Below are 25,369 nucleotides of genomic sequence, written 5' to 3' on the forward strand. Positions count from 1 at the left end.
CATGCAGATCCTAGTAGGGTGGCTTTTTGCAGTTGACAGATGGTAATTGTGTTAGTGCCGATCACCCCTGGGATGACCTTTACTGGCTTTGCAGTTCTATCTTTATATTATTATTAAACTAAACTAAAAGTCAACAGGATTTTCTTCTAAAAAATCATAATGAATTGATTTTGTTTCATGTTCCAAGTGTAATGCCTAATTTGCACAGACAGCAGTTAGCATGATAGTTGTTCAAGATCAGCTTGGTGAGCTGTGTCTGTCACTAAATGCTCCAGAAATTCAGACAATATTTCACATATACCACTGACTGAATGTAAGATTGTATGTCATTATCTGTTAGATATAGTATAAAACACTGCTTCTTAAACTATGCATCCTGACCCTGCACTGGATCCCCTTAGCTCAACGAAAAATGTGCCAACTATAAAAGCTTTCTGAACTCAACCTAGACATTTACATGAATCTGTTAGCAACAGTGTGCAGCGTTTACAGTGCTTCAGTTGCACTTCATAAAAAGAAAAATCAGCCTGTTTAGCAAGCCTTGCAAATGCTGATTTATTATCTGTAAATTTTTGTATACCTATTTTTTATACTCATATCTGAGGTTGCTTGAAAAGTGATGGAAGCTCCTTCCCTGGAAACTTTTAAACAGAGGCTGGATGGCCATCTGTCAGAGATACTTTGATTGTGCTTTTCCTGCACGGCAGGGGGTTGGACCAGATGGCCCATGTGATCTCTGCCAGCTCTATTATTCTATGATGCTAAGTCCTGGTATACAGAAAAGATTTATTATATATATCAGATTAATGGAGACAGGTCTGAAGAGTGCAAATTGCCCATTTAAATCAAGGGACTTTATATCCAAAGGCAGCCAAGTTATTTTGGCACGTAAGGCACAACCATACCATAAGTCCTCTTTCTACGACTGGCAGTGAAAATATAACACGAAGGAATTAATTAACAATTTCCTGCCCTTTCATGATGTAATCTGCAACCTGAAATGTCCCGTTCACCATGTCTAACAGTAGAGCTGGTCTAGAATTAAAGATTCTCAGTTCCTCATGTTTGTTGTAATGTTTAATCTTCCATAGTACTGAGTGTGGTGTGCATAGATTATGTTTAAAATAGTATGAGGAGAGCAGTAGCCCAATGCACTTTTGAAAAATGGATCCAAGGTAAAGAATTGACCCTCCACGTGAAGTAATAAATGCCTGCCATTATTGGAAAGCCATTATATTGATAGATGTTTTGCAAAATCCCTAATGTCATAACAAATGGGCTTCATTTAATATTTTGTTGTTCATTCATTCAGTCATTTCCGACTCTTTGTGACCTCATGGACCAGCCCATGCCAGAGCTCCCTGTCGGCCGTCACTACCCCCAGCTCCTTCAAGGTCAATCCAGTCACTTCAAGGATGCCATTCATCCATCTTGCCCTTGGTTGGCCCCTCTTCCTTTTTCCTTCCATTTTCCCCACCAATTTAATATTAACATCTAATTTTTTCAGGGCGAAAAAGGTTCTGAAGGACCAGGAGGACCAGTCGGAGCTCCAGGCCTACCTATCAAAGGAGATAAGGTATCATGTATAAAACAAAATATATTATTTTTGGAGAAACTGTCATGAAGACCAACACCTTCAAGGAACAGAAAATCAGACATGAAAAAGAAATGCAAAGAAATGTAAAGACCGTAGCTACAAAAAACATTATTGTTTGTGTTATATCACTGCTTCCTGATTCAGGACCATTATGTCCCATACTTTTGTATCTTCCCCCGCGTGCTCCTTTCTAATAGAAAACAAGACATTGCAAGCTTAAAAATAGAATGATGACAGCAGCAACACTGGTGATAGTGATGTTTGGATTAAAACATCAATTTATAGAACATTTTTCATACAGGGTGAACGCGGGATCGATGGACCACCGGGCCCCATTGGCCCACCTGGAATTGGAGTCCCAGGCAATCAGGTACATTTACACCAGGGCAATGACTAGTTCTGGCTAGGTGCATTTTTGTTGTTTGAACATATATGGACATGGATTGCAGACACATCATTTCCTTGAGGATTGCACTCAAGGAAATGATGAGCCATAGCCAAGAGAAATTTATTGGCCCCCATGGACTTATTGTGTTCCAACCATTTTCCATATTGGGCTAACCTAACTAAAAGCTCATCTTGACTGCATGCATATTTGTATCCTGATTCATAAAATTTGGAATTAAGCCATCATAATCTCATTCAAACCCAAGTGTTATCAGGTTGACAGGAAGAAGTCTAGTCCTAGAACTGAATTTTTCTGAAGACGAGCAGACCCACAAACCTTGCAGGATTGTAGTTAATGCATCCTCATGCAAATTTGTTTGACTGATTGATTGAATTTAAATTCTGTTTTCTCCTGAGATGAGTTCCAAGTTACCTATTTGCTTTTAGAGTGGAGGAAAATCGTAATTTAAAAACCCACTAGATGTATACATCTTCAGTTACATAATGCAGTGTTGCCATGTGATATAGCATTATTTTTATATGGCATTTCATCAGGTCAGGAAACTTTAGTGATGTAATACTGAAATCAGGCCAATGTTATTTTTAATGGTCTAGAATTTACTTTCTTTAATTTCCAGATTTCTGCTAGTTTAGTTTCAGTGTGTCAATTATAATATTTAGAACCCAACATTTTGAATAATTATTTATAATCTGGGTAGATTGATCTTTTGGAATCCACAATCTAAAATAACAAAACAAAACAAAAACAAAAAAAACCCCACACACACATATATCTTTGAGTACCAAAATTTGTTAAGTTATAACTTTGGGTATAAAGGCTGTTTTGGAGGCATCAGGGTTTATAGCATGAAACATAATATTAAACTCATGCCTTTATACCGAAAAAGGAAATAATTAAGATGGTGTTGAATTAACAATGTAGGACAGATTTTGGGACTAACGAAATACAATTATTATTATTATTATTATTATTATTATGTTTATGTTTATTATGTTTATTATGTTTATTTATAACCGCCTTCTCTCTCCATACGGAGACTCAACAAAGTTCACAATTAAAAGTATTACAATATAACTTAAAATATACAATATACAAATACTAAAACAGTATTAAACATGATTAATATTTTTTAAAAATCAAGTTAAAACCATAAAAGCATATAAAACCATAGCAATCTCTGACTTAAACACCTATCTGAATAAAAAGGTTTTAGCCTACTACCGGAAGGACAGTAGGAAGGGGGCCATTCTGGCTTCCCTGGGCAGGGATTTCCAGAGTCGTAGGGCAACCACCAAGAAGAAAAGCCCGCTCTCTCATTCCCACCAACCGAGCTTGAGATGGAGGTGGGACCGAGAGAAGGACCTCTCCTGTAGACCTCAGGGCCTGGGCAGGTTCGTACAAGGCGATATGGTCAGTTTATGACCCAATTCACTCTGTTGCTAGTGCTTTGAAAAGTGAGTTTCCTGGACCTTGTTGTGAAATACAATCTTATTTAACTGAACACTTTGGTTTTTTGTAGGGAATTCAGGGTCTGAAAGGTCTACCTGGGGCAAAGGGATCACGAGGCCTAGGCCTCCCTGGACAAAAGGTACTATGGTGAAACTTAAGTTCATATGTTACACCTCTGAGTATTTATAATTTAACAATACCCTGTGAAATTAATGGGGTTGACAAGGCAACTCAAAGACATGTATGACTAATGCTTCTTATACGACAAGTCAGCTAAGAATGGGAGAACATTCATTTAAAGCAGTGGCTTCCAACCTGTGGTCTCATGACCAGCAGTGGTCCACAAGAACAAAAATATGGTCTGTGGCCTAACCATTATGACACCTTTGCCTCGAAACCACACAGGAAAGAGAGTGATTTGGTCTTGCGAAACTCTCTTATAGTGCCGAGGCAACAGGGATGTCAGGAGGGGAGAGGCTGACTTCCCATGAAAGATTCCTACTATCACATCAGCTCTAGATTATTAAATATGGTTTTTTGTAGGCGAGCAGATGGCGACTACTGGGTGGCATATGTTCTGTATCAGAAACTAGAGCTGATGTGGTCTATCCAATGCAATTTTCTGAATCAATACCCCAAATAACCAAAACAAATCTAAAGTTGACCAAAAACTGATTTGTAACCCTTTTGATACTAATGTTGGAGAGTGGTCCCTGGTCAAGTGGTTCCTGGTAAAAAAAAAAAAAAAAGGTTGGGAACTACTGATTTAAAGGAATGAAATACAGGAATGGAAAATAGGGCATAATAGCTTGTTTTATTTGCTCTCTTTTCCTGCTTTTTTTTTTTAATAAACAGAAGATATCTCCAAATTTTAAAAGTGAAGAGGGCAGACTTAATTTACACAAATTACCCTAACATGGTCTTATGAAGTCTTTATATAAAATAATGGGAATAATTGAAAAATAGGGATCTATCATGGTATAGCAGTTTGAGTATTGGATCAGAACTATGGAAGACAAGGCTCAAATTTTTACTCAGTCAAGAAGACCCACTTGGTGACTTTGGGCAAGTTACACTTTATCAGCCTCAGAAAAACACAATGATAATCTTTTTCAGAACAAATATTGCCAAGGAAAAGCCAATGATTGCCATAAATTGAAGTCTATTTGACTCCAACAAATGTAAACTACTGTTCAGGTCAAAAAGACATCCATTGAGATTCTAAATCAGCTTCCTCCAAACTGATTGTCCTTCTGGCTAAAGTTGATGGGACTTGTATTGGCACACGGCTGTGAGGCATCTGATTGGGGATAGCTGTTCTAACCCTTGCAAACAGTTTAGCTTCCAAACTCAAACCTCTCCTACCAAATAATTCATTTGCTACTTGCTCTGCTCCAACAGCAAAAGCAAGAAACAGAAAATTTGGCAGTAAATGTGCATCCACCTTTCAAATAATGTCTTCATCAGACACCTATGTTTTCCTACTCAAAAATTTAGCAATTGTTTCTTTAAAGTATGTTACTTGTTGGCAGAAATAGAAAATAAAACACTTTGTTATGGTCCCCACCCCCACATTTTTGAATTGCATTCCAGCTTTGTTCTTTGTGGGAAACATCTAAGATATCCGTGGGTGATCGCCAAGTGTCCTAAATGATTGCATTTTATCAAGTTCGGGCTTCCAGCAGTGTTCTAGCCTTTACAAAAATGCTCAGGTCATATATCCAAAGGTCAATAAGTATTTGTCATGCCATGGGGAGCAATGGGTAATATCCATAACTTGGACTATTGCTTTTTCATTGTGTTGTTTTCACCATCAGTAGAAAATAAATTAGCAGCTCTTTCCTTTCCATTGCCTTTGGAAATAATGTGGCTAAATGGAAGTTGGATACTTTCTGCTGCTTGCCTGTCCACAACAGGGGTCCTCATCTAAGGCCCGGGGGCCGGATACGGCCCTCCAAGGTCATTTACCTGGCCCTCACTCAGTGTCAGCATAAGTCTGAAATGACTTGAAAGCACATACAACAAAAATCCTATCTCATCAGCCAAAATCAGGTCCACACTTCCCATTAAAATACTAGTAAGTTAATATTTGTTAAAATTGTTCTTCATTTTAATTATTGTATTGTTTTAAAGTGTTTTTTGCAGTACAAATAAGATATGTGCTGTGTACATAGGAATTCATTGATTTTTTTTTCAAATTATAATCCGGCCCTCCAACAGTTTGAGGGACTATGACCTGGCCCTCTGTTTAAAAGGTTTGAGGACCCCTGGTCTGTGTCTATTGTAATTTTTATATTGTTATGTATTCATATGTTCTATGTAATTATGATGTTGTTTATTGTTTGCGTTTTCATTTGTTTTTTTGGTTCTCTTTATTGTAATTTGTTGTTCGGGACTGGCCCCATGTAAGCCGCTTCGAGTCCCCATAGGGGAGATGGTGGCGGGGTACAAATAAAGTTGATTATTATTGTTGTTGTTATTATTATTATTATTATTATTATTATTATTATTAGTTGACCATATAGTCACACTTGAGGACCTAGAGATGTCTCAAGATAACTTTTTTTACTCAAATCCCTGAATAATCAAATATTTAAAAGTCAAAACTGGAAATGTAGTGGGACATCTGCACAGTCTCCATGAACCACCACTAGTATGCCCACTGGTCATGCTAACTAAATAATTCTAGAAGTTGTAACCATCAGCTATTTCCCCACAAGATCTGGTTCTTGCAGCATTAATGCAGCTACAGGCCCACTTAGCAATTACATTTTAGCAATCTATAGTTATAAATGGGAGCCCCTGGTGGCACAGCAGGTTAAACCGCTGAACTGCTGAACTAGCTGACCGAAAGGCTGGCAGTTCAAATTTGGGGACCGGGTGTTAGACCCAGCTTCTACCAAACTAGCAGTTCGAAAACATACAAATATGAGTAGATCAAGAGGTACCGCTCCAGCCGGAAGGCAACAGCGCTCCATGCAGTCGTGCCATCCCCACGACCTTGGAGGCGTCCACGGACATCAGCTCGTCAGCTTAGAAATGGAGCACAGCACCATCCCCTAGAGTCGGACACAACTAGACTTAATGTTAAGGGGAAACCTTTACTTTTAGTGATAAATGACATTCTATCTTTAATTAAACAGCTACACTAAAACTTGCAATGTGTTTTAATTTGTTCTATTGTTATTTTAATTTAGGGTGGTAGGACATTGGAAACTTGTTAGAGAACAATTTAAAAATAAATGCATCCATGTAAAAGACACCATTGTATAAAGAAACAGTTATGGTATAATATTTGTTATTAATTTCAATCTAACCCCTCCCTCAAGGGTCAAGAGGGTGCACCAGGAATACAAGGGGATGTCGGAGCACCAGGAATTGGACAACCTGGACCTAAAGTGAGTGTGTTTTTGCATACAAACATATAGAATTTTGTTCAATAACTGGTCCATGCTATTTTGCTGTTGTTTGTTATGATCCCCACCTCCACATTATACTTATATATCAGGAGTGGTATTACCCAGCTTGTGGCTTGCTTTCCTCCTCTGACATTATCCAGGCAATTTCCTCTCACTGGAAGAAAAAAAGAAGAAGAAAACAGCACCCTCTCTAGTGCACATACAGAAAGTGATGGCCAAATTAGATTGTATATTTATCACATGTTTTGCGTATCTACTTTCCCAATGATGGACGACCTTTGTTTGTCATATGTCCTTTTCCTTTCCCACATAGCTTGTATTTTGTTTGATTTGTTTCATTATTTGTCATTGGAAGGTAAAATGTACAGGAAATCCCAATGTGGAAAGGAACATGAATTACTTGTAGCGAATATGCATGTCCCCTTAATGTCTAATTTCACCCTGAGTAAATTGCCAGTTAATCTTCACTGTGATACCCAGGTGCATTTAGAGGGAGATATGACACTGAAAGAAATGCCAGAAAACAGTATGTATTGGCAACAATACCTTCTCTGGTCTTTGAAGAACCAGTGAGTGAAACGCCTTTGGCAGCCTCAAGGTGATTGAATCCTCGCCTCTTGCTTTTGTGCAAAGCATAGAAAAGTAACTTTTCAAAGACAGCAGCTTCCAGAATCCCCCATTGGACATGGTGTCCTGGGCATTTTGGAAGCTGGAATTTTCCCAAATGTTGGGAAACATTGTAAAGCTTTAGCGAAGGCTGGTCAAAACAAAAGATAGTGACAGCAGGAAGGAGAAGAGATAGGTTTCTCAGAGATTTAGCAATGGGTCTCCGTGGGCTGTTGGCCTTGAAGGGTATCAGTGATCCTCGCCTTTGAGACCAGCTCTTGAGGGAAAACAAACAAATAAATATTGCTATTTATGTGTCTTAAAACTTGGTTTGGATTTTCTTTCGAAGGGAGAATCAGGGAGTCAAGGATTTCCTGGACAAAATGGGAAACCAGGATTAATGGGAACACCAGGCAAAAAGGTAACATTGTTTCATTTATTACTCATGCACATTTATATTTAGAATCGAAATTACTCTTTTCAGCCAACTCTCCTCATCTATCCAGGACAAAGCCTCACATCCATGCTTTGTGAAAGATTATAGCTTATTGGTACAGCTTGTGAAAACACACACCTCTGGACAGAAGGAGCCAACCGGAGGGCCGGAGGGGAGCAATTGAATCCCTGCCACGAATGACCACTTGGTTCTGGCTGGCACTCTCGCCAGCTGCCAGAGGGGAAGGGGCTAGGGAACCTTGCAACAGGTAACCCCCTCCTCTCTACATTCTCCTTCCTGGAGCGCAACCCACCCTTGGAGTTATGTGCAATATGAGTTAAGTTGGTCGCACTAGGGCCGAGTAGGAATTTTTTCCCTCCTCAGAGAGGAGGGTTTTTTGCCTACCCCCATATTAAAGCTGCTGGGAGTAAGGAATTTAAACGGGAGGAGTTGTATAAATAGGCATAACTGGCAGGAAGTGGGAGAGCTTGGATCAGCGTACACCTTGGCACCCCTTCATACTGGGGAGAATGGAGAATTTTGGGTTTATCTCTGTAGGCTCTATGGCTTAGGGGTCCCCCAAAATATCTCCTTTAGTGCTTCTTTTGGGGGGTTTGCCGCTCTCCTATGGGGCTTTATGGTCCGGTGGGGAGGTTCCCAGGGACAGCCTTCCAGTAATGATCGGCTGGGATGGCAAACCATCAATGTGGAGTGCCCCTGGAGTCAGGTGTTTCACCCAATGGTTGGTTTGGCAGATGGTCCCAAAAGATACCTGACCTCACAACATTACCCATGTCGCAGTGTTTCCCCCACAATTAGTTAATTAGCTCAATAAACAGTTTCTAATTAGGTCAATAAATGGCCCATTTATTTCTCCACATCTTGTGTCTGGCCTCTTTATTTTGCGGTGGGGATTCAATTCATTTTAAGACTAGAATCGTCCATCTATATATAAGATAATTTCAGACTATATATAATAACATAAGCCTCCCAGCTAGAAATGTAATAACATTACTTGATTTCTTAGTTTCTTGCAGTAGTCAACAAGATACCTCTAGAAGGCCCACATGCAGGACATGAACATGATAGCATTTTCTCACTTGGTTTCCCAGCATGTTGTATAATTTATTATTGAGATAGAAGATAACTGGCAAGAATCCAAGCTCTGGTATAAAATGTATGCATGTGTGTATAGATGGATGGATGGATACACAGATAGATAGAAATGGGTGAAATGATATGAGCATCTTTGTCTCATTCACACTAGGGAGAACAAGGAGCACCTGGTGCAAGAGGTCCAGAAGGACTGCCTGGGAAAGGTGACATTGGCCCAAAGGTATGGTTTAATATATCTTCTATACAAGTATGTGTATGGCCTAGTGATGGTTCTAGAAGCAAAACTCAGACAAAATTGCATGATTGATACTTTTTATCTCAGTTTAGATATTCTAATATACTGTTAAGTAGAAAGAAGTTCTTTGCTGAAACTGGACTTTTATGATTTATGCTTGGTTTTGGCTAGGGTGAAGAGGGACAAAAAGGAGCTCAAGGAATGGATGGTCCAAAAGGTATAGCAGGTTCTCCAGGTCCAAAGGTATGTTTATTTCCAGTGGATTCTGTATCCCAAGAGTACATTGTGCACATGCATCTCTGTGGCCCATACCCAGCTACTTGCATAGCTGCTTGGAATAAGTATGGAATAAAAAGTTTATGAAGAAAGTTTCCACTACCATCTCAATCTTTTCCAAATAAAGAAAAGGAAGGATACCTTTCCAGGGTCAGGAACTCAGAAGTAGGAGTTTAGTCATTTGCCGCATTGGAGAACCAATGAAGGGCTGAACTGTAACTTGGAAGATCCAGGCTCTAGTCCTCTCCCAAGACATGACCTGGTTGAACTTAGGCCAGGCATCCCTGTTCTTCAGCCTGACCTCCTACTTTTGATATGGAGCAAGTGAGGCGAAAGAGAGCCATGTACATTGTCTTAAGCTCACTAGAGGAAACAGATTTAACATTACCTAAGATGCAAACCAGCCACAAAGCTTGTTCAATTAGCAAAGAAGAGCAAAGTGATTGGATTGCTATTAATGCAGCTATTTATTTAAAAAGCTAAAACACACACAAAAAACGAATGTGGCCTAGTTTTCTTAGTTCAGAAAACTGCAGTGATCTTTGAAATGCTTTCCAATGTTGTGATTAAATAAGTTTACAAATCCAAGAACAAATACAATGGGTTGATTCCAGTCATTGACTTGAGTATTTGTGGAGACCTTGGGCCAAAAAAATGTCATGGGGAATTTTTGAAAATATGACTAAGCTATGTCCATTCCTTCTTATATCTGTCCATCAAGTGAGTTAGTTTCCTTGTTAGGCAAGACATTGTATGAATCCTCAAAAGAGCATACACCAGCCAACAGATCTGAGATTCTGGCCATTTTGAGAAAATGTTGCCATCAGGTTGTGCATTACAAATGTATTTGACATTCAGCGACCATAACCCTTGAAGTGCCTGGCTTGATCTTGAAGGAGCTGGTGGTGGCTACGGCCAACTGGGAGCTCTGGCGTGGGCTGGTCCATGAGGTCATGAAGAGTCCGAAGCAACTGAACGAATAAGCAACAACAACCATAACTCATCATTTCTTTCCTTTCAGGGTGAATCTGGAATCAAAGGTGCAGTTGGTAACCCTGGGCCTTCAGTTCGTGGACTACCTGGCCCTAAGGTAAATGACCTCTCTCTTATATGATTGTCACAGGTAGAACGGAGTACAACATGTAACATGTATTTATATTAGGCTTGCACAAAGAGAGTGATTAGAGCAGACATGGGAACCTTCGGCCCTCCAGGTGTTTTTGGTCTTCAACTCCCACAATTCCTAAGAACCTACTGGCTGTTAGGAATTATGGGAGTTGAAGTCCAAAGCACATGGAAGGCCAAAGTTTGCCCGTGCCTGGATTAGAGGAACATAGCAATCTATTTATATACTAAGTCTGACTGTTGCACTGTTCTCTTCACTATACTTATTGGCAGAGGTTGACTGTGGTCTCAGAGAGAAGTCATTTCCAGCTTTACCTGCAGATGCCAAAGACTGAATCTGGGATTTTTTTTGCATTGGAATGATATCCATTGCTACACAAAGCCCAATACCATTAGACTTTGTGTAGTTCTTTTTTGGATTTCGCTTTTCAGAATCCTGCAGCTCGCATGGATAGTGGCCACACTGCTTTGGGGACCATGTTGATTTCAACACAAAGGGTAGAAGTAGTACCAGGCATATCACTCATACCAATTTACCATTGCCATCCACTTCCCATAAGGAGCAATGCCTACACTATGTGTTTATACCCAAATTATAGTAGATATTCATTTGTTTATGCAATATATTAGTTTGTCAGCATTATTTCAAGATAGGGAGGATAACTGCATTGGGACAGAGATTAATTTTGGCTCATATAGATTGATTTTTATCATAGTCAGCTGTAACAAATCCTGCCTATTTTGCAATGTTCACATAGCTGTGATTTGCATATCTGCTATCCCAGATTGTGCTTTTACCCGAACAAGAAATACCAGAACTAGATAGACTCCCCTCCTAAACAGGACAGATATTTAAATGACGAAGCGTATTATTATGTTTATATTCAGGGGGAACAAGGATATCCCGGACCTCCTGGAAGTGATGGAAATCCTGGACCTTCAATTGTGGGACCTAAGGTAGGTAGTTTTAATATAAAAAATGTGTAAGTGACTAATAATAAAGCACTAAAATAAATATTGAAATGTTTGGGTGACAGATAAAGGGAAAAGATTATCCTGATCTGCATAACACTTGTGCTTGTCTGTATGTATGCAATTGTTCACAGCTTAATAAACCATTTAATTAAAATGGGAATACCCTGTTCTGCCTCCTGACAAAGGTTTTAACTCTTTGCTTATTTTATGCTTGTGCACAAGAACAAGAAAGTTTAATATTTTGCTCCATAGTTGGATAAGATAAAATAATTTTGAGTGATTTTGGAGTATTTTTCACGTTTTGCACCTTTATATTTTTCAGAAGGATAACAGATTTTCCACAAATATTTGTTTTGTGCAAATGCAATGTTTTTTACAGCAACAAACTTTTTTGTTTAAAAATCCTGTCATGCCAATTAATTGATCTATCAATCGGTATGGCACACAAATTTTTGTAATGCATTAAGAATGTTATCTCATTGTGGACAAAAAAAACATGTCAAGTGAAATAGCCCAAGTTGGCATCAAACCTAAGACATTCTGATCTGATCACATGTTTTAAATTTTTCCTGGGCCTTCCCTAGGGCATCTTCTAAATGTAACACTCTGTAGACCAGTGATTCCCAACCTTTTTTTGACCAGGGACTAATTGACTAGGGACCGCTTGACCAGGGACCACTCTCCAACATTAATACCAAAAAGGTTACGAATCAGTTTTTTTATCAGCTATAGATTTGGTTTGGTTATTTGGGGTACTGATTCAGAAAATTGCATTGGATAGACCACATCAACTCGTTTCTAATACAGAACATATGCCATCTAGTAGTCGATCTGCTCACCTACAGAAAACCATATTTAGTAAGCCTCTGCACTATAAGAGGGTTTAGCGAGACCAGTCACTCTTGTTGTAATGGTGTAGTAATGTTGAGACCGCGTACCATATTTTAGTTCTTGCAGACTACTGGTGGTCCACAGACTACAGGTTGGGAATCACCACTGTAAACCAACTTGCTCATAGTATTGCCTCACTCAAACCTGTAAACTTCCTGTTAATAGCTGCACTGTGAATGCTTTGTCATCTCTAATAGTAGCTTCCACCAATCTCATTTTATTTCCAACAGGAATACAATATGATTCCATATTGCCATGCTTTGGTTGATTGGCACATGTGAATATTCATCTTTTTCACTAATGATGTCAGATTCATATTAATTTTCAAATTTGTTTTCAGGGCGCTCCAGGTTTAATTGGATCACCAGGAGCTCCTGGGGCAAAAGGAGATGGCTTTCCAGGTCCATCTGTAAGTTCTCAAAATCTTAAAATAGATTATTTTGCTTCTTTGCCCCCTGCTTCAAAAAGCTATAAATATAAAGCTATCATATCCACAGCCACAGTCTATCAATTTGATATTGTTCTCCAGGATTTCAGATGGAGGTCTTTTCCAATTTTACATAGATAGGTGACTAAAGGTCAAGAAATAGTATTGTTCTTATAGTATTTTTATTGCTAAAGAAGGAATGGTTCTTTAGGGATTTTCTGTTTCATGGGCAAAATAACCTGGTTGCTTTAGCTCGGTGGTTCCCAACCTTTGGTCCTCCAGATGTTTTGAATTTTAACTCCCAGATATCCCAGCCACCTTTCCAGCTATGAGGAATTGTGGGAGCAGAAATCCAAAACACCCGGAAGACCAAAGGTTGGAAATCTCTGTTTTAGCTTGTCTTGGGTGGGTAGTCAAATGGAGACCTTTGCTGCTGTGCTTGAGTAAGCAAAATGTTTTTAACAGATCCTGTTTGTAAAACAAATGTGCTGGCAGTGAGCTATGACCTCTCCAAGTCTGCTGAATTAATTCTAAACTAAGATAAAAATCTCAGTATCCCCTGTCTTTTTTGTGAGTTTGACTTCTTTTCATTACAGGGCCCTCGAGGATTGCCTGGAGTTCAGGGACCAAGAGGCCTTAAAGGATCAGGTGATCCAGGACCAAAGGTATTATGTGCTGTAGTAATATGTACCTGCTTATTGTTGTTCTGGGCCTTCAAGTCATCTCTGACTCATAGTGACTCTATCATGGGATTGTATTGACAAGATTTGTTCAGAGATCCTTTGTCTTCGTATTTTTCTGAGGCTGAGAGTGTGAGTTGCCCAAGGTCACCCAGTAAATTTCTATGGTCAAAAGAAGATTCAAACCGGGTCTTCTAGTGTCCTAGCCCAAAGCTCAAATCACACTATATTACAAACAGCACCAATTGTCTGTCAACGTATGGTGACCTAATGGATTTCATATCAGCCATGGTAGCACAGCGGTTAAACCTCTAGCTTAGCTGCAGGGAAAGGTGCTGACCAGAGGGTTAGCAGTTGGAAGCGGTAAGTTGGGGTGAGCTCCCTATCTTTCTGCCAACTTAGCAGTTCGAAAGCTTGCAATGTGAGTAGATCAATACGTACCGCCTCTGCGGGAAGGTAAAAGGCACCCCATGTAGACATGCCGGCAAAAAGATTGGAGATGTCTACAACAGCAGGCTCCTCAGCATGGAAAATGGTACAAGGCCAGAACTGAGCATCACCTTCAGACACTTTACATGATCTGTGTATTGTATGTCATTGTTCATTGTGTAAAAGACATTAAATGTTTGCCTATATGTGTACTGTAATCCACTCTGCGTCCCTCTGGGGGGATAAAGCGGAATATAACTAAAGTGTGTGATTATTTATTATTATTTTCTTAGGTAGGGAATATTCAATTCATGGTTAAAATTGCCTCCCTTCACTGTCTCATTAAGCAACACCAGCAGTTCTTCTCTCCCCCCCCCCCCCTGAACATCGCTGGAGGAGGGAGATTTTGGGTATTGTGTAAAGGGCTACAGAATAGACCTTTGCACCTTTTCCAAAAACAAATATATGAATACATAAGCCATATTTATGTGCTTAAAATCACTAACAGAGTTCTTGCTCCTGCCTGAAACATTAAAATCTGTGGAATGCAGTATACAAATTGCTGTTATTTCTGCTTTGAGAAATGTGGCAGTGTTTCATTTTGGGGGAAAGGATTCATGACATTTTGAAAGGAAGGGGTAATCATGCCCAAGGGTCATTTCCCCATCCAACTGTCATGCCTAATTGAAATTACACTGCTCCATTCTGCACGTATTTTAAACCAGCTTTGTTTAACTGAAGAGCCCTCTAGTAATAATTTTACATACAAGTCAAGTTGGAATGCCACGAAGCTTCGCCGTTTCAGAATGTTCCTCAGAGCTCAATTGGAGCTCTGTTCTCTGGCCTTGAGATATGGTTCACATATGTGAAGAACAGGGAGGAGGAATTTTATATAACAAGAGGCCCAATTCACACAAAATTGCCTGTGGGATTTATGATAACTATAGGGATAGGTTTTGTTGTACATAGGGTAGGCATTGAGGACAAAGGAGCAGGACTAAGGTCACAACTGAATATACTATACAAGTAAATGCCATTCAAACACCAAGTTTTAAGAACACTATCAGCTCAAGGGATTACGACAGGAGAAACAACCAACCTCCTAACTCAGTAAAGGAGCCATGACCAAAACCACCAACATAGTCCCTGGGTGAGTCAATCACAAGAAGAATATCATGTTTAAGCTTTTTTTTTTTTGGTCACGTCAAGAGCAACTTGAGAAGCTGATATCCACTGATATACAGTCTAAATCACCTAGTATATTATTTGAAACACAACAAGATGGGTCCACAGCGGACAACATCACTCTGCTGGCTGTTGTATTGGATCACATGTCGGACACTTACCAAGTGTCTAGGACTGTGTCATGTATCGGCGAATGATGCGTGCAGATCCCAGTAAGGTGGCCTTCTGCTGCTGGCAGATGGTAATTTTGTCAGCGGCGATTGTGTTTAAGTGCAGGCCAAGTTATTATTATTATTATTATTATTATTATTATTATGCTTGTTTATACCTTGCATTATCTCTCCACAAAGAATATTAGGTTGTCCTTCATTGGATAACATGTGTATCAGGGTTTTCTTAGGCAAGGAATACTCCGAGGTGCTTTTGCAATTACTTCCATTGATATGCAGTCTAAATCACCTGGCATTTGTTGTTGGTCTCTTATTGAAGTACTAATCCAGGCAGAGTTTAAATTACAAGATAGAATCTGGTGACTTTAAGGTATTTGGGCCTCATTTTATTCCCAAGTAGTTCTGCAAAGAATTAAAGCCCACAAAGTGCATGTGCTGATGGGTGGATACACTGCTTTCCACCTGCAAAAAAACTCATATGGAAGTTTATGGATCCTCTGCCACCACCTGCTGGTGTCATGTGGCATATCTGTGCTTTTAAGCACCAATAGCCAAAGTCGGCTTAGTTTGCAGTGTTTGGGTTCCTTCACTCATGTGCCTTTTCATACGTAAGGGCACACAGTGTAGGAGCAAAATACTACCCTTAGTATATTAATTGACTGTACACATATCTATGCTTTGCACATGTACCTGCACAGAGTAGCCAGAATCAGCAGTAGGTTTCCAATGCACATCATCACCATCATTGGTGATCACTCATGTCCAAGCATGACTGCCTTCCAAGTGTAGGATCTTGGTAGTCTGTAGAGACCTATTCCTGACATGCATGTTCTTCTGCAGTGAGGACATCAATTTCCAGGCAGGAAGCAGTTCTGGTCAGAGTTGGCTTGACGCGCCTTCCTCTTGTGCCTCTTCGAATTCCATGTGTACCTCTTCGAATCCCACAGTACTGTTGGTAACATCTGACCTCCAATTACAATGCTCAAGGGCCAGGGCTTCCCAGTTCTCGGTATCTATGCCACAGTTTTTAAGGTTGACTTTAAGCCCATCTTTAAATCTCTTTTCCTGCCCACTTACATTGAATTTTCCATTCTTGAGTTGGGGTTCTGTAACTGCTTTGGGAGAAGGTGATCAGACATTTGAGCAACATGGCCAGTCCAGTGGAGTTGATGGTGGAGGATCATCGCTTCTATGCTAGTGGTGTTTGCTTCTTCCAAAACACTGACATTTGTCTGCCTGTCTTCCCATGAGATTTGCAGGATTTTTTGGAGGCCATGCTGATGAAATTGTTCCAATAGTTGAGTGCAACGTCTGTAGACAGCCCATGTTTCGCAGATGTATAACAGAGTGAGGAGGTCAAACTTTATAGACAAGCATCTTGGTCTCCCTATGAATGTCCCAAACACTCTGTTTCTTTTGGAAAAATGCTGCACCATGTACAGAAGTTGATTTTGTTCTCTGCATTTTTCTTGGAGCCGTTTTTCCTTTTTCTTCCTTCAGCTGTCCATCTCCTGCTCTCTGGGTTTCCTGAAGTGCTGCTATATTAATGTTAAAGCGTCCCGGCTCCCTTGCTATAATAGCAGTCCTGAGTTCAGGGCATTCACTATCTGTGTTGTCCAACGATGTCCGTATGTTCCATGTTTCAAAGTTCATTTTTCCTTTTGGGCTGCAAGGTGGTGACCCCTCTGGATGCAGCAGGCCTTTGTCTCTTCCAAGTAGATGAAGCTATTTTTCAACAGCTATTCACAGCTGTCCCATTATTTAAATCTCTGTTTTGTTATACATTTCTTCTTATTTATTTAATTTGTGAAAGGAACTATTAGTGTAGATGTTTAGAAGTGTTGTGGAGCTGGGAAATTGCTCCAAATTGCCCTCCTGGCAGGTTTTCCCACCACATGATTGAATGTGCAAGGAAAACCATCTGGACAGGAGACATTAAATGAACTAAGTATTAGAGGGTTATTTCCCCCTATTTCTTCTTTCACCCAAACAATCCTTTACAAAGGGGCTTTTTTTAGTGAAACCCTCATATGGTAAATAATGGATCTTTACCTGAGGCCTTTCTTTGGGGATCTTGGCCACATTGGGCACAGCAGAAAGCTGTATATGAACCATTCTTCTCAGTGGTTGGTAGTGGTGCTTGCACTGCAGAAGGCCCCTTTCAAAGGGGCATACCTGATGCCTTCTTAAACATTCTTTAAACATTAAAGACATTTTCCCATTTATTTTTTATTTAATTTTTTTAAAATTACTATTGCAGAATTTCTATTATGTTTTCACACTGTTGGGATTTTTTCTAAGATCACTACTGATGTTAGTAGTGAAATACCTAGGAACAACTTTATTTTATACTATCTGTACCCAGCCATGCATTACTGTGGCCCTCAGAAAACAGAAGATTTCCAGACATGAAACAATCTGGGCTAAGGAACTCCTCCCACCAAAGGTTTCCTGCTGGCTGGTAGAAGCCAGGCTTTTTAGGTGCTATGCTATTCAAAGGTAATCCAGGTGGACAACTGCAATATTAACACTTGGCTCAAATAGAAATGGAGGGGGTGGTACCCTGGATTCGTTTTCGCACATGCGCTGTGTAGAGATATGTTTATTATAAAGTGTTATTTATAATGTGTTTAAACTGTATTTATGTTTTACATTGGTTGCCATGTCCTAGCTGTGAGAGATAGGTTGCCATGGTGACAAGGCAAGAAGAGGAGGTGGGCGGAGCTTAAGGAGAAAAAGGTTTGAAAGTGACAGTTAATTTTCAGTCAGGAGGAAGAGACCCTGAGGAGAGTAGCAGAGTCAGGATGGGGACTCTGAGAAAGTAGCTCAGTCAGGAGGATGAGACCCTGAGAGGAGGAGCAGAGTCAGATAGGACTCTGGAAAAGTAGTTTAGTCAGAAGGAAGAGACCCTGAGGAGAGTAGCAGAGTCAGGATAGGGACTCTGAGAAAGTAGCTCAGTCAGGAGGATGAGACCCTGAGAGGAGGAGCAGAGACAGTTAGGGCTCTGTGGTGTGAAGCAGTATAGATTCAGTTAGTTTTAGTGTTTGTGAATATTTCTTCAGCAAGGGAGCTGAAGGGAAACCTCGTTAGATTGCTTGAGTTAAAAAGAATCTAACAGAGGGGGTTTTAGGATCGCCAGTAGTGGAAGACTGGAGATCAGTGGTTTGATCCGGTATAGGACAAACAGTGTGAATATTCACAACAGGGAACACTGAAATAATAAAGCACTTCACTCAAGAAGGAGTTTATAAGATTGTAACATCTAAAGCCTGAATGTATCTCAACCAAGCCATTTTGTAACCATCAAGCATATGCCAAGCTCAACATCTCAATATTGCAACAATTACGCTTTGTTTAATAATAAACTTGTTCTCTTTGTATTTTAAATCTGCCTCCTCCATTGATTTTACGTTCGGTGCATTCCACTCTACCAAAGTTACCTCACAACGCAAATAGGGATAAATAGAGACTTTAAGACCAGCGTCTCTAAACTTATTGGTGGCAGTTTAATTTAATAGCAGTCTAGGAACTTTCTTACATTTTTGGTGGTCCCCTTTGGTGGGATTAACACCACGTCTTTACATTTTATTGGTGGCATTGATACGTTCTTTACACGCTGTAATGTCTTTTAGATTTTTTGGGTTTTAAAGTCTTTTCAACTGTTTGTTTTTGTTGTTGTTGTTGTTGTTTTGTTTTTATGAGTGATGGTTACTCATTGGCCTGACAGGTGTCTTGTGGCCAAATTTGGTGTCAATTCATCCAGTGGCTTTTAAGTTATGTTAATCTCACAAACAAACATTACATTTTTATTTATATAGATTTCATTCATATAGTCATACATTTTTTCAGAGAAAGATTATTTAGCTTTTTATGCCAGTTTTTTGTATCTTTCATTTTTATCTATGTAAAAAATATATTTCAACCTCAAATCCATTCCTTTATCACTTTCTTCTAACCATTCCAAGTCTCCTAGATTTGTTATACCTTCCGCTATATAGCTTAATTGATTATCTATGTAATATAGCTTTATACTGGTGAGGCCTAAGTCACCCTTTTTTGTGGTCTATGCTATTTTCCTTTTTTATTTTGGATTTTTTATTATTTCCGTTACAATACAAACTCAACATCCACAAATCCTTTGGGGCATTTTGGCCCCAAGTATTCAAAAAGCCATTGAAGTCACTGTACAATAAGGTGGTTTGACTCTTTTCTTCCCTTTCCTAATCCCCACCTCAAAAACTCTACAAATGCAGTTCCAGATCAGACAAAAATGAATCTGGAAGTGATGCCACAGTCATTCAGGGCCAAGAGTGACATGCTAGTGTGATCTTGCTAGGTTCCTTATGAGCCAAAATTAGTCTTTGTCCCAATGTAGCTGTTCTCTCTATCTTGAAATAATGCTGACAAACTAATATATTGCATAAACAAATGAATATATACTATAATTTTGGTATAACCATTAATATGGCTTGTAGTTATTACTCCTTATGGGAAGTGCCTGGCAATGGTAAACTGGTATGAGTGGAATGCCTTGTAATACTTCTACCCCTTTGTGCTGAAATCAAGCATGTCTGCCCATTTACATCTATGAAATGTCAGTGACTATGTTGAAAGTCTTTCTGTCTTTTCCTTAGGGAGAACAAGGACCAAGAGGACCCCCAGGGCCTTCTGGACCAAGGGGAGTAGGAATACCTGGTCCCAAGGTGAGTTAAAATCCTTCCTTATAGATACATGTTTCAGATCTCTGTAGCAGACCTTGGAAATAACAATATTTAAAGTAATACATTAGAATTAAATCATTCTTTTCAAATGTAAAAAAATATAATTTTAATTTAACCAAGAGAGTTGGTGTAGTCCATGTCAGTTGGTAATTAATCTGCTTTGAGCTGTAATCCAAACTTTAATAGAGCTGTCCAAGATGTCTAAGCCTTTCTTCAGTATAGATTCAGCACCATTGCTATCTCTTCAAAACTGGATTAAAACAGACCAGATTCACTGCCCCACCGGTATAGAAGCCCCCAATGTTACAACATCAAACTTTTCTAGACCTGGGACGTTCTGACCTCTTTCTGGATTTGTTATTGTCATTTATTTATATACCACCATCACGGTACAAGGCACTTTACAAGTAAAAGAGCAACCTGCCCATAGACTTACAATTACGACATTACGAAAAAGAAAAGGGAATGGCAGTGTAGAAGGGGATGAAATTCAGCACATACTGCCTCTCCCCCCCCCCCCCCCCCTCCAAGGTCAGGGCAGTATAATAATAATAATTTTACCATCTTACTGAATGGACTCGGCGCAGCTTACACACGGCACAAGGTCCCTAAAAACAGAACATAAAATAAACACTATAAAATACAATAAGTAAAACACATATGCATATAAAATACCAGCCAAAACTCAGTAAAATCATCAACCAATGGCAGTAAGTTGCTGTAACGTGGCCTGGCTGTAAACTATAGGACAAGGGAATGAGATAGGTACAGAGCTGTAACAATGGAGAGAGGGCACGGGATAAAGTTCAATGGCAGTTGGCCCTAGCCATGTTGTAATCTTAAATTATTCTTTCTCTCATTTTAATTTATGGCATTTTAAACACAGGGCGTTATAGGACAAAAAGGTTTGCCAGGTGCACTGGGTCCTCCAGGAGAGTCTATACAAGGAAGTAAGGTAAGAAACTAAATGCTGAAGAAACATTTTGGAAATGGTCCCCTTCCCTTTCATTATGCAGTTATTTCAATCAACATTCTTGTAAATAGAGAGATTATTGAGATTTCAAAGCTCTCTCAAGGCAAATCTTCAAATGAACAAGATTTTTTTTTGTAATGTTGCAGTTTTGTATATTTTATATTCTTTTTTTGGCCATGTGAAAAAATAAATCTCAAACTAGATATAAAGGATAAAAGTGTGTATACATTAAGTTTTGTTCTGTTTCAAAATACAAGCAAAGGCGAAAGATGTCCAGGCCTATCCAAGGATGAAAAAGGTCCTCAGTCAGCATTCAGTGAAATACCAGAATTCTGTCATTCCTTGCACTAATAAAACTCTGGAACTTTTGGAAGATTTGGAATCCTAAAATAAAATGCTGTTTCCTATTGTTTAAGCTTGTCTCATGATGAGAACATCTGCATATCAGTTTACAGGGACATGTTAGGGAACACTGTTTTTAGGGAAATGTTGTCACTGCTAAAACTCACAAAACCAAGCTACAGAAGGTTTTTTTCTGGCAACATGTCATTTAGAAATTCCATATGTAAGTGACAGGAAAACTGAAGTATTAAAAGGGATAAGATGTCTTGCAAAACATCTGTCACTGTTGTGCATGTTTGTTGTCAGTATGTTTGCTAAGAAGGCAAATGGGTACACCAAAACCTTCGTCTAGCAGACATTTGAAGCAGCTGTGCATTTAAACAGAAAATGACCTAAATAATCGAGCTTGTGCTGCCCTGTGTTCCAGCATATGCAGTCTTTTGCAAAACTTAATGCTCTGTTTCAATGCCATTTGCAGGGAGAGCAAGGAATTCAGGGTTCAACAGGCCCAAAAGGCTCCATAGGAGTTGGACTACCTGGTCCTAAGGTAAGAGATTGCCCATTTTTGCGAAAAACCGTAATATCTACCTTGAAATGTCTTGGGATCCTTCCTGGTGACCATTTTATCGTACAGATTTCCTGTTTCATTCATTTATTTAGATAAGGGTTGCCAACAGTGACATCTTCCAGTTGTAATCCTTACATTCTTGCAACATGTATCTTCCTTCTCCCACCCCCCTATACTACAACATTGTCAGAAAATGAAGGCTTGCACAATGCCTTTTGATTTGTAGTTCTAAGAATTTCCGCTCCTTAATTCTTCCTCTTCTGTATCGCATACATTGATTATACTCTTCCACAGATTCTGTAGAATTAGATTAACAAGATCATATAATACTGGATCTAAACTAAGCTTGTCTAAAATATTTCTTTTCACTGTAAGATTTGTTTAGGTGACCCCCAACCTCCATTAAAGCAGCATAGATTGATTTTTTTCCTTTAGAATCTAATACTATAATGCTGAGAACAGTAGAAATGGCCTTCTCCAGGTAATGACACATGGATTACATACAGATAAGAAACTGTAAATGTTATACTGCCTGTCGCTTCAATAGATCACATATCAACTAATGCGTGTTGATAAAATACCTCTGAAGATAAGAAGAAGGAGAAGGAGAAAGGGAAGGGGAAGGAGAAGGAGAAGGAGAAGGAGAAGGAGAAGAATCAGTTGATGACCCAAAATGGAGACCGTGCAAAGAAGCTGATGAAACCATGGATCATATCCTCAGCTGCTGCAAGAAAATTGCACAGACAGACTACAAACAGAGGCACAACTATGTGACCCAAATGATTAATTGGAACTTATGTCATAAGTACTACCTGCCAGTAGTAAAGAACTGGTGGGTTCATAAACCTGCAAAGGTAGTGGAAAATAAACTTGCAAAAATACTGACTTTCGAATCCAGACTGACAAAGTTTTGGAACACAATACACCAGACATCACGATTGTGGAAAAGAAAAAAGTTTGGATTATTGATGTCACCATACCAGATGACAGTCGAATTGACGAAAAACAACAGGAAAAACTCAGCCGTTATCAGGACCTCAAAATCGAACTGCAAAGGCTCTGGCATAAACCAGTACAAGTGGTCCCAGTGATAATTGGCACACTGGGTGCCATGCCAAAAGATCTCAGCTGGCATATGAAAACAATAAACATTGACAAAATCATGATCTGTCAACTGCAAAAGGCCACCTTACTTGGATCTGCGCGTATCATTCGAAAATACATCACACAGTTCTAGACGCTTGGGAAGTATTTGATTTGTGATTTTGTGTTACGAAATCCAGCATATATATCTCGTTTGCTGTGTCATACTGTGTTTTTGTGTCAGTAAAATAATAATAATAATAATAATAATAATAATAAACAAATTTATTTATATTCCACCCTAATTCCTCAGGGGGACTCAGGGCGGATTCCAACATACAACGGCAAACATTTATTGCCTCCATAAAACAAGTATCAACATCGTCACTCCCAAAAACCCCACATATAAAAACATTTAGCAAACGTAATCAAACAAAATTATATAATGATGTAAAAACTGAACATAAAACAATTCACATTTATCTACAGAAGCCAACTATTGTTCAGAACATTGTGTGAGTTGGTTTTGTGGCCAGTGATAACTGGGCTGACATGGATTAGCAGAGCCCGGATAGGAAATAATTTTCAACCAGATGTCTGGTAATGATCTCTCATTATCTAATCCTCCTCCTTTCCTTATGCTAGTGATTAAAGGTGAGTCTTCAGGGGTGTTTTTTAAGGAGAGGAGGGAGGGGGCAGCTTTATTTCTTTAGGGAGGGAATTCCAGAGGTGGGAGGCGGTCATGGAGAAAGCCCTCTGTCTCGTTCCCACCAGCCTTACTTGAGATGGGGGGTGGGACCAAGAGCAGGGCCTTCTCTGCTGACCGCAGTGCCCAAGCTGGTTTGTAGGAGGAGACCCTAAGGAATCAGAATTAGGGAATACCACTACCACATCCTCAATCCTTCCTGCAGTCAGAGTTCAGATTGTGTAAATATCTCCATCCACCTGCCAAATGCTAACCTGATCTGAGTTGATTTTGTGCATTCTGAACATTTATTCCTTTATGACGAGTATCTTTTAAGCTTTTAGCACTAGTCCCCTGAAAGAACAAGGCATGAAACTGAAATGGGTTCCCAAGAGGCATAACTGACCAAGAGTTGCACATATAATTACCTCAAACTGATTATGCAGGAACAATAACAAGATGAATCTTTTCATAATTATATCGTGCAAAACAATAACCATGGTGTTTTAACATGCTTAAAAATAGGGGGATTATGGAGAGAAAGGTGATCAAGGAAAGAGAGGTAACAAAGGAGAGATTGGAGAACCAGGACCTGCAGGACCAAGGGTAAGTCTTAACATATTCCTTTATTTGTTTTGCGTTGCAGAAGATATTGTACTTATTAATCATACTTATTAATTTATGCCCTTGTTTTTTAACTTTCAGGGATTTTCAGGAGTCAAAGGTGAAGCAGGTCTCACTGTAAGTGCTCCTCTGTATGGTGAATCATCAAAAATGTGTCAAACAGCCTGTAGTGTTCTTTCAATCCATACTACCCAGCCTTGTGGCCATAATATAAGTCTCATAATTCCCAACCAGTATCCTCACAAATTGGAAGTGATTGGAGTTGCAGGTCCGCTTTTGTGGAGACCTATGTGCAGGAACCACCACTTCAGGCATTACTTGAGGAAAGTGGGGTTCTGCTTGCTGGATCTGCACATCATTTTACATTAATTTGGCATAATTTCTGAAAAATCCTTTGGTGTGTGTGTACAAATTATTCATGCAATCAGAGACATATTTAAGTATACACTGTTTCAGTATCGATATCATGAAAACTGTTATTTCTTTTTAAAATTATTTATTTCCAAATCTTAAAACTCAATTCAAGTGCATGGTCTCTTTCAGAAAGAAGAGGTAATCAAACTCATCATGGAGATATGTGGTAAGAGCTACGTAAGAGGAAAAAAACAATTATATACATTGCTTTCACTGAAGAATGTTGGCAGGGAATATAAGCAATTATCTGAAGGGACACTATTATTTCCCTATAAAACCTTCCATAATGATGTGTTTATACTGTCTTGCATGGCTGAGAATCCTATATGGAACAAAGAGTCTCACTTATCTAACCTTTGCTCATCCAACTTTCTGTATTATCCAATGCAGTGTGCCTCCTGCCTGGATCCACAGCTGTTTCAATACATTGCGATGTTTTGGTGCTAATTCATAAATACCATAATTACTTCATAACGTTACCATGTATTGAAGTGCTTTTTCTGTCGATTTGTTGAAAAACATCATGTTTTGGTA

General features: G+C 39.3%; 1 protein-coding gene across 1 annotated transcript in view; it reads left to right on the forward strand.

Moving 5' to 3' along the window:
- The window catches only part of COL28A1 (collagen type XXVIII alpha 1 chain), a 68,408-nt gene that overhangs the window by 37,256 nt on the left and 5,783 nt on the right, over positions 1–25,369 (forward strand). Inside the window, exons 15-31 of the mRNA XM_067470288.1 lie at positions 1,508–1,576; positions 1,899–1,967; positions 3,526–3,594; positions 6,785–6,853; positions 7,830–7,901; positions 9,184–9,252; positions 9,439–9,510; positions 10,565–10,633; positions 11,557–11,625; positions 12,875–12,943; positions 13,558–13,626; positions 20,060–20,128; positions 21,033–21,101; positions 21,940–22,008; positions 24,323–24,403; positions 24,503–24,538; positions 24,965–25,001. Coding sequence (XP_067326389.1) covers positions 1,508–1,576; positions 1,899–1,967; positions 3,526–3,594; positions 6,785–6,853; positions 7,830–7,901; positions 9,184–9,252; positions 9,439–9,510; positions 10,565–10,633; positions 11,557–11,625; positions 12,875–12,943; positions 13,558–13,626; positions 20,060–20,128; positions 21,033–21,101; positions 21,940–22,008; positions 24,323–24,403; positions 24,503–24,538; positions 24,965–25,001 — 1,126 coding nt within the window. The remainder of the gene's footprint in view (positions 1–1,507; positions 1,577–1,898; positions 1,968–3,525; positions 3,595–6,784; positions 6,854–7,829; positions 7,902–9,183; positions 9,253–9,438; positions 9,511–10,564; positions 10,634–11,556; positions 11,626–12,874; positions 12,944–13,557; positions 13,627–20,059; positions 20,129–21,032; positions 21,102–21,939; positions 22,009–24,322; positions 24,404–24,502; positions 24,539–24,964; positions 25,002–25,369) is intronic.

This window comes from Anolis sagrei, chromosome 6, assembly GCF_037176765.1.
Source record: "Anolis sagrei isolate rAnoSag1 chromosome 6, rAnoSag1.mat, whole genome shotgun sequence".
In the NCBI taxonomy this organism is placed as follows: domain Eukaryota; kingdom Metazoa; phylum Chordata; class Lepidosauria; order Squamata; family Dactyloidae; genus Anolis; species Anolis sagrei.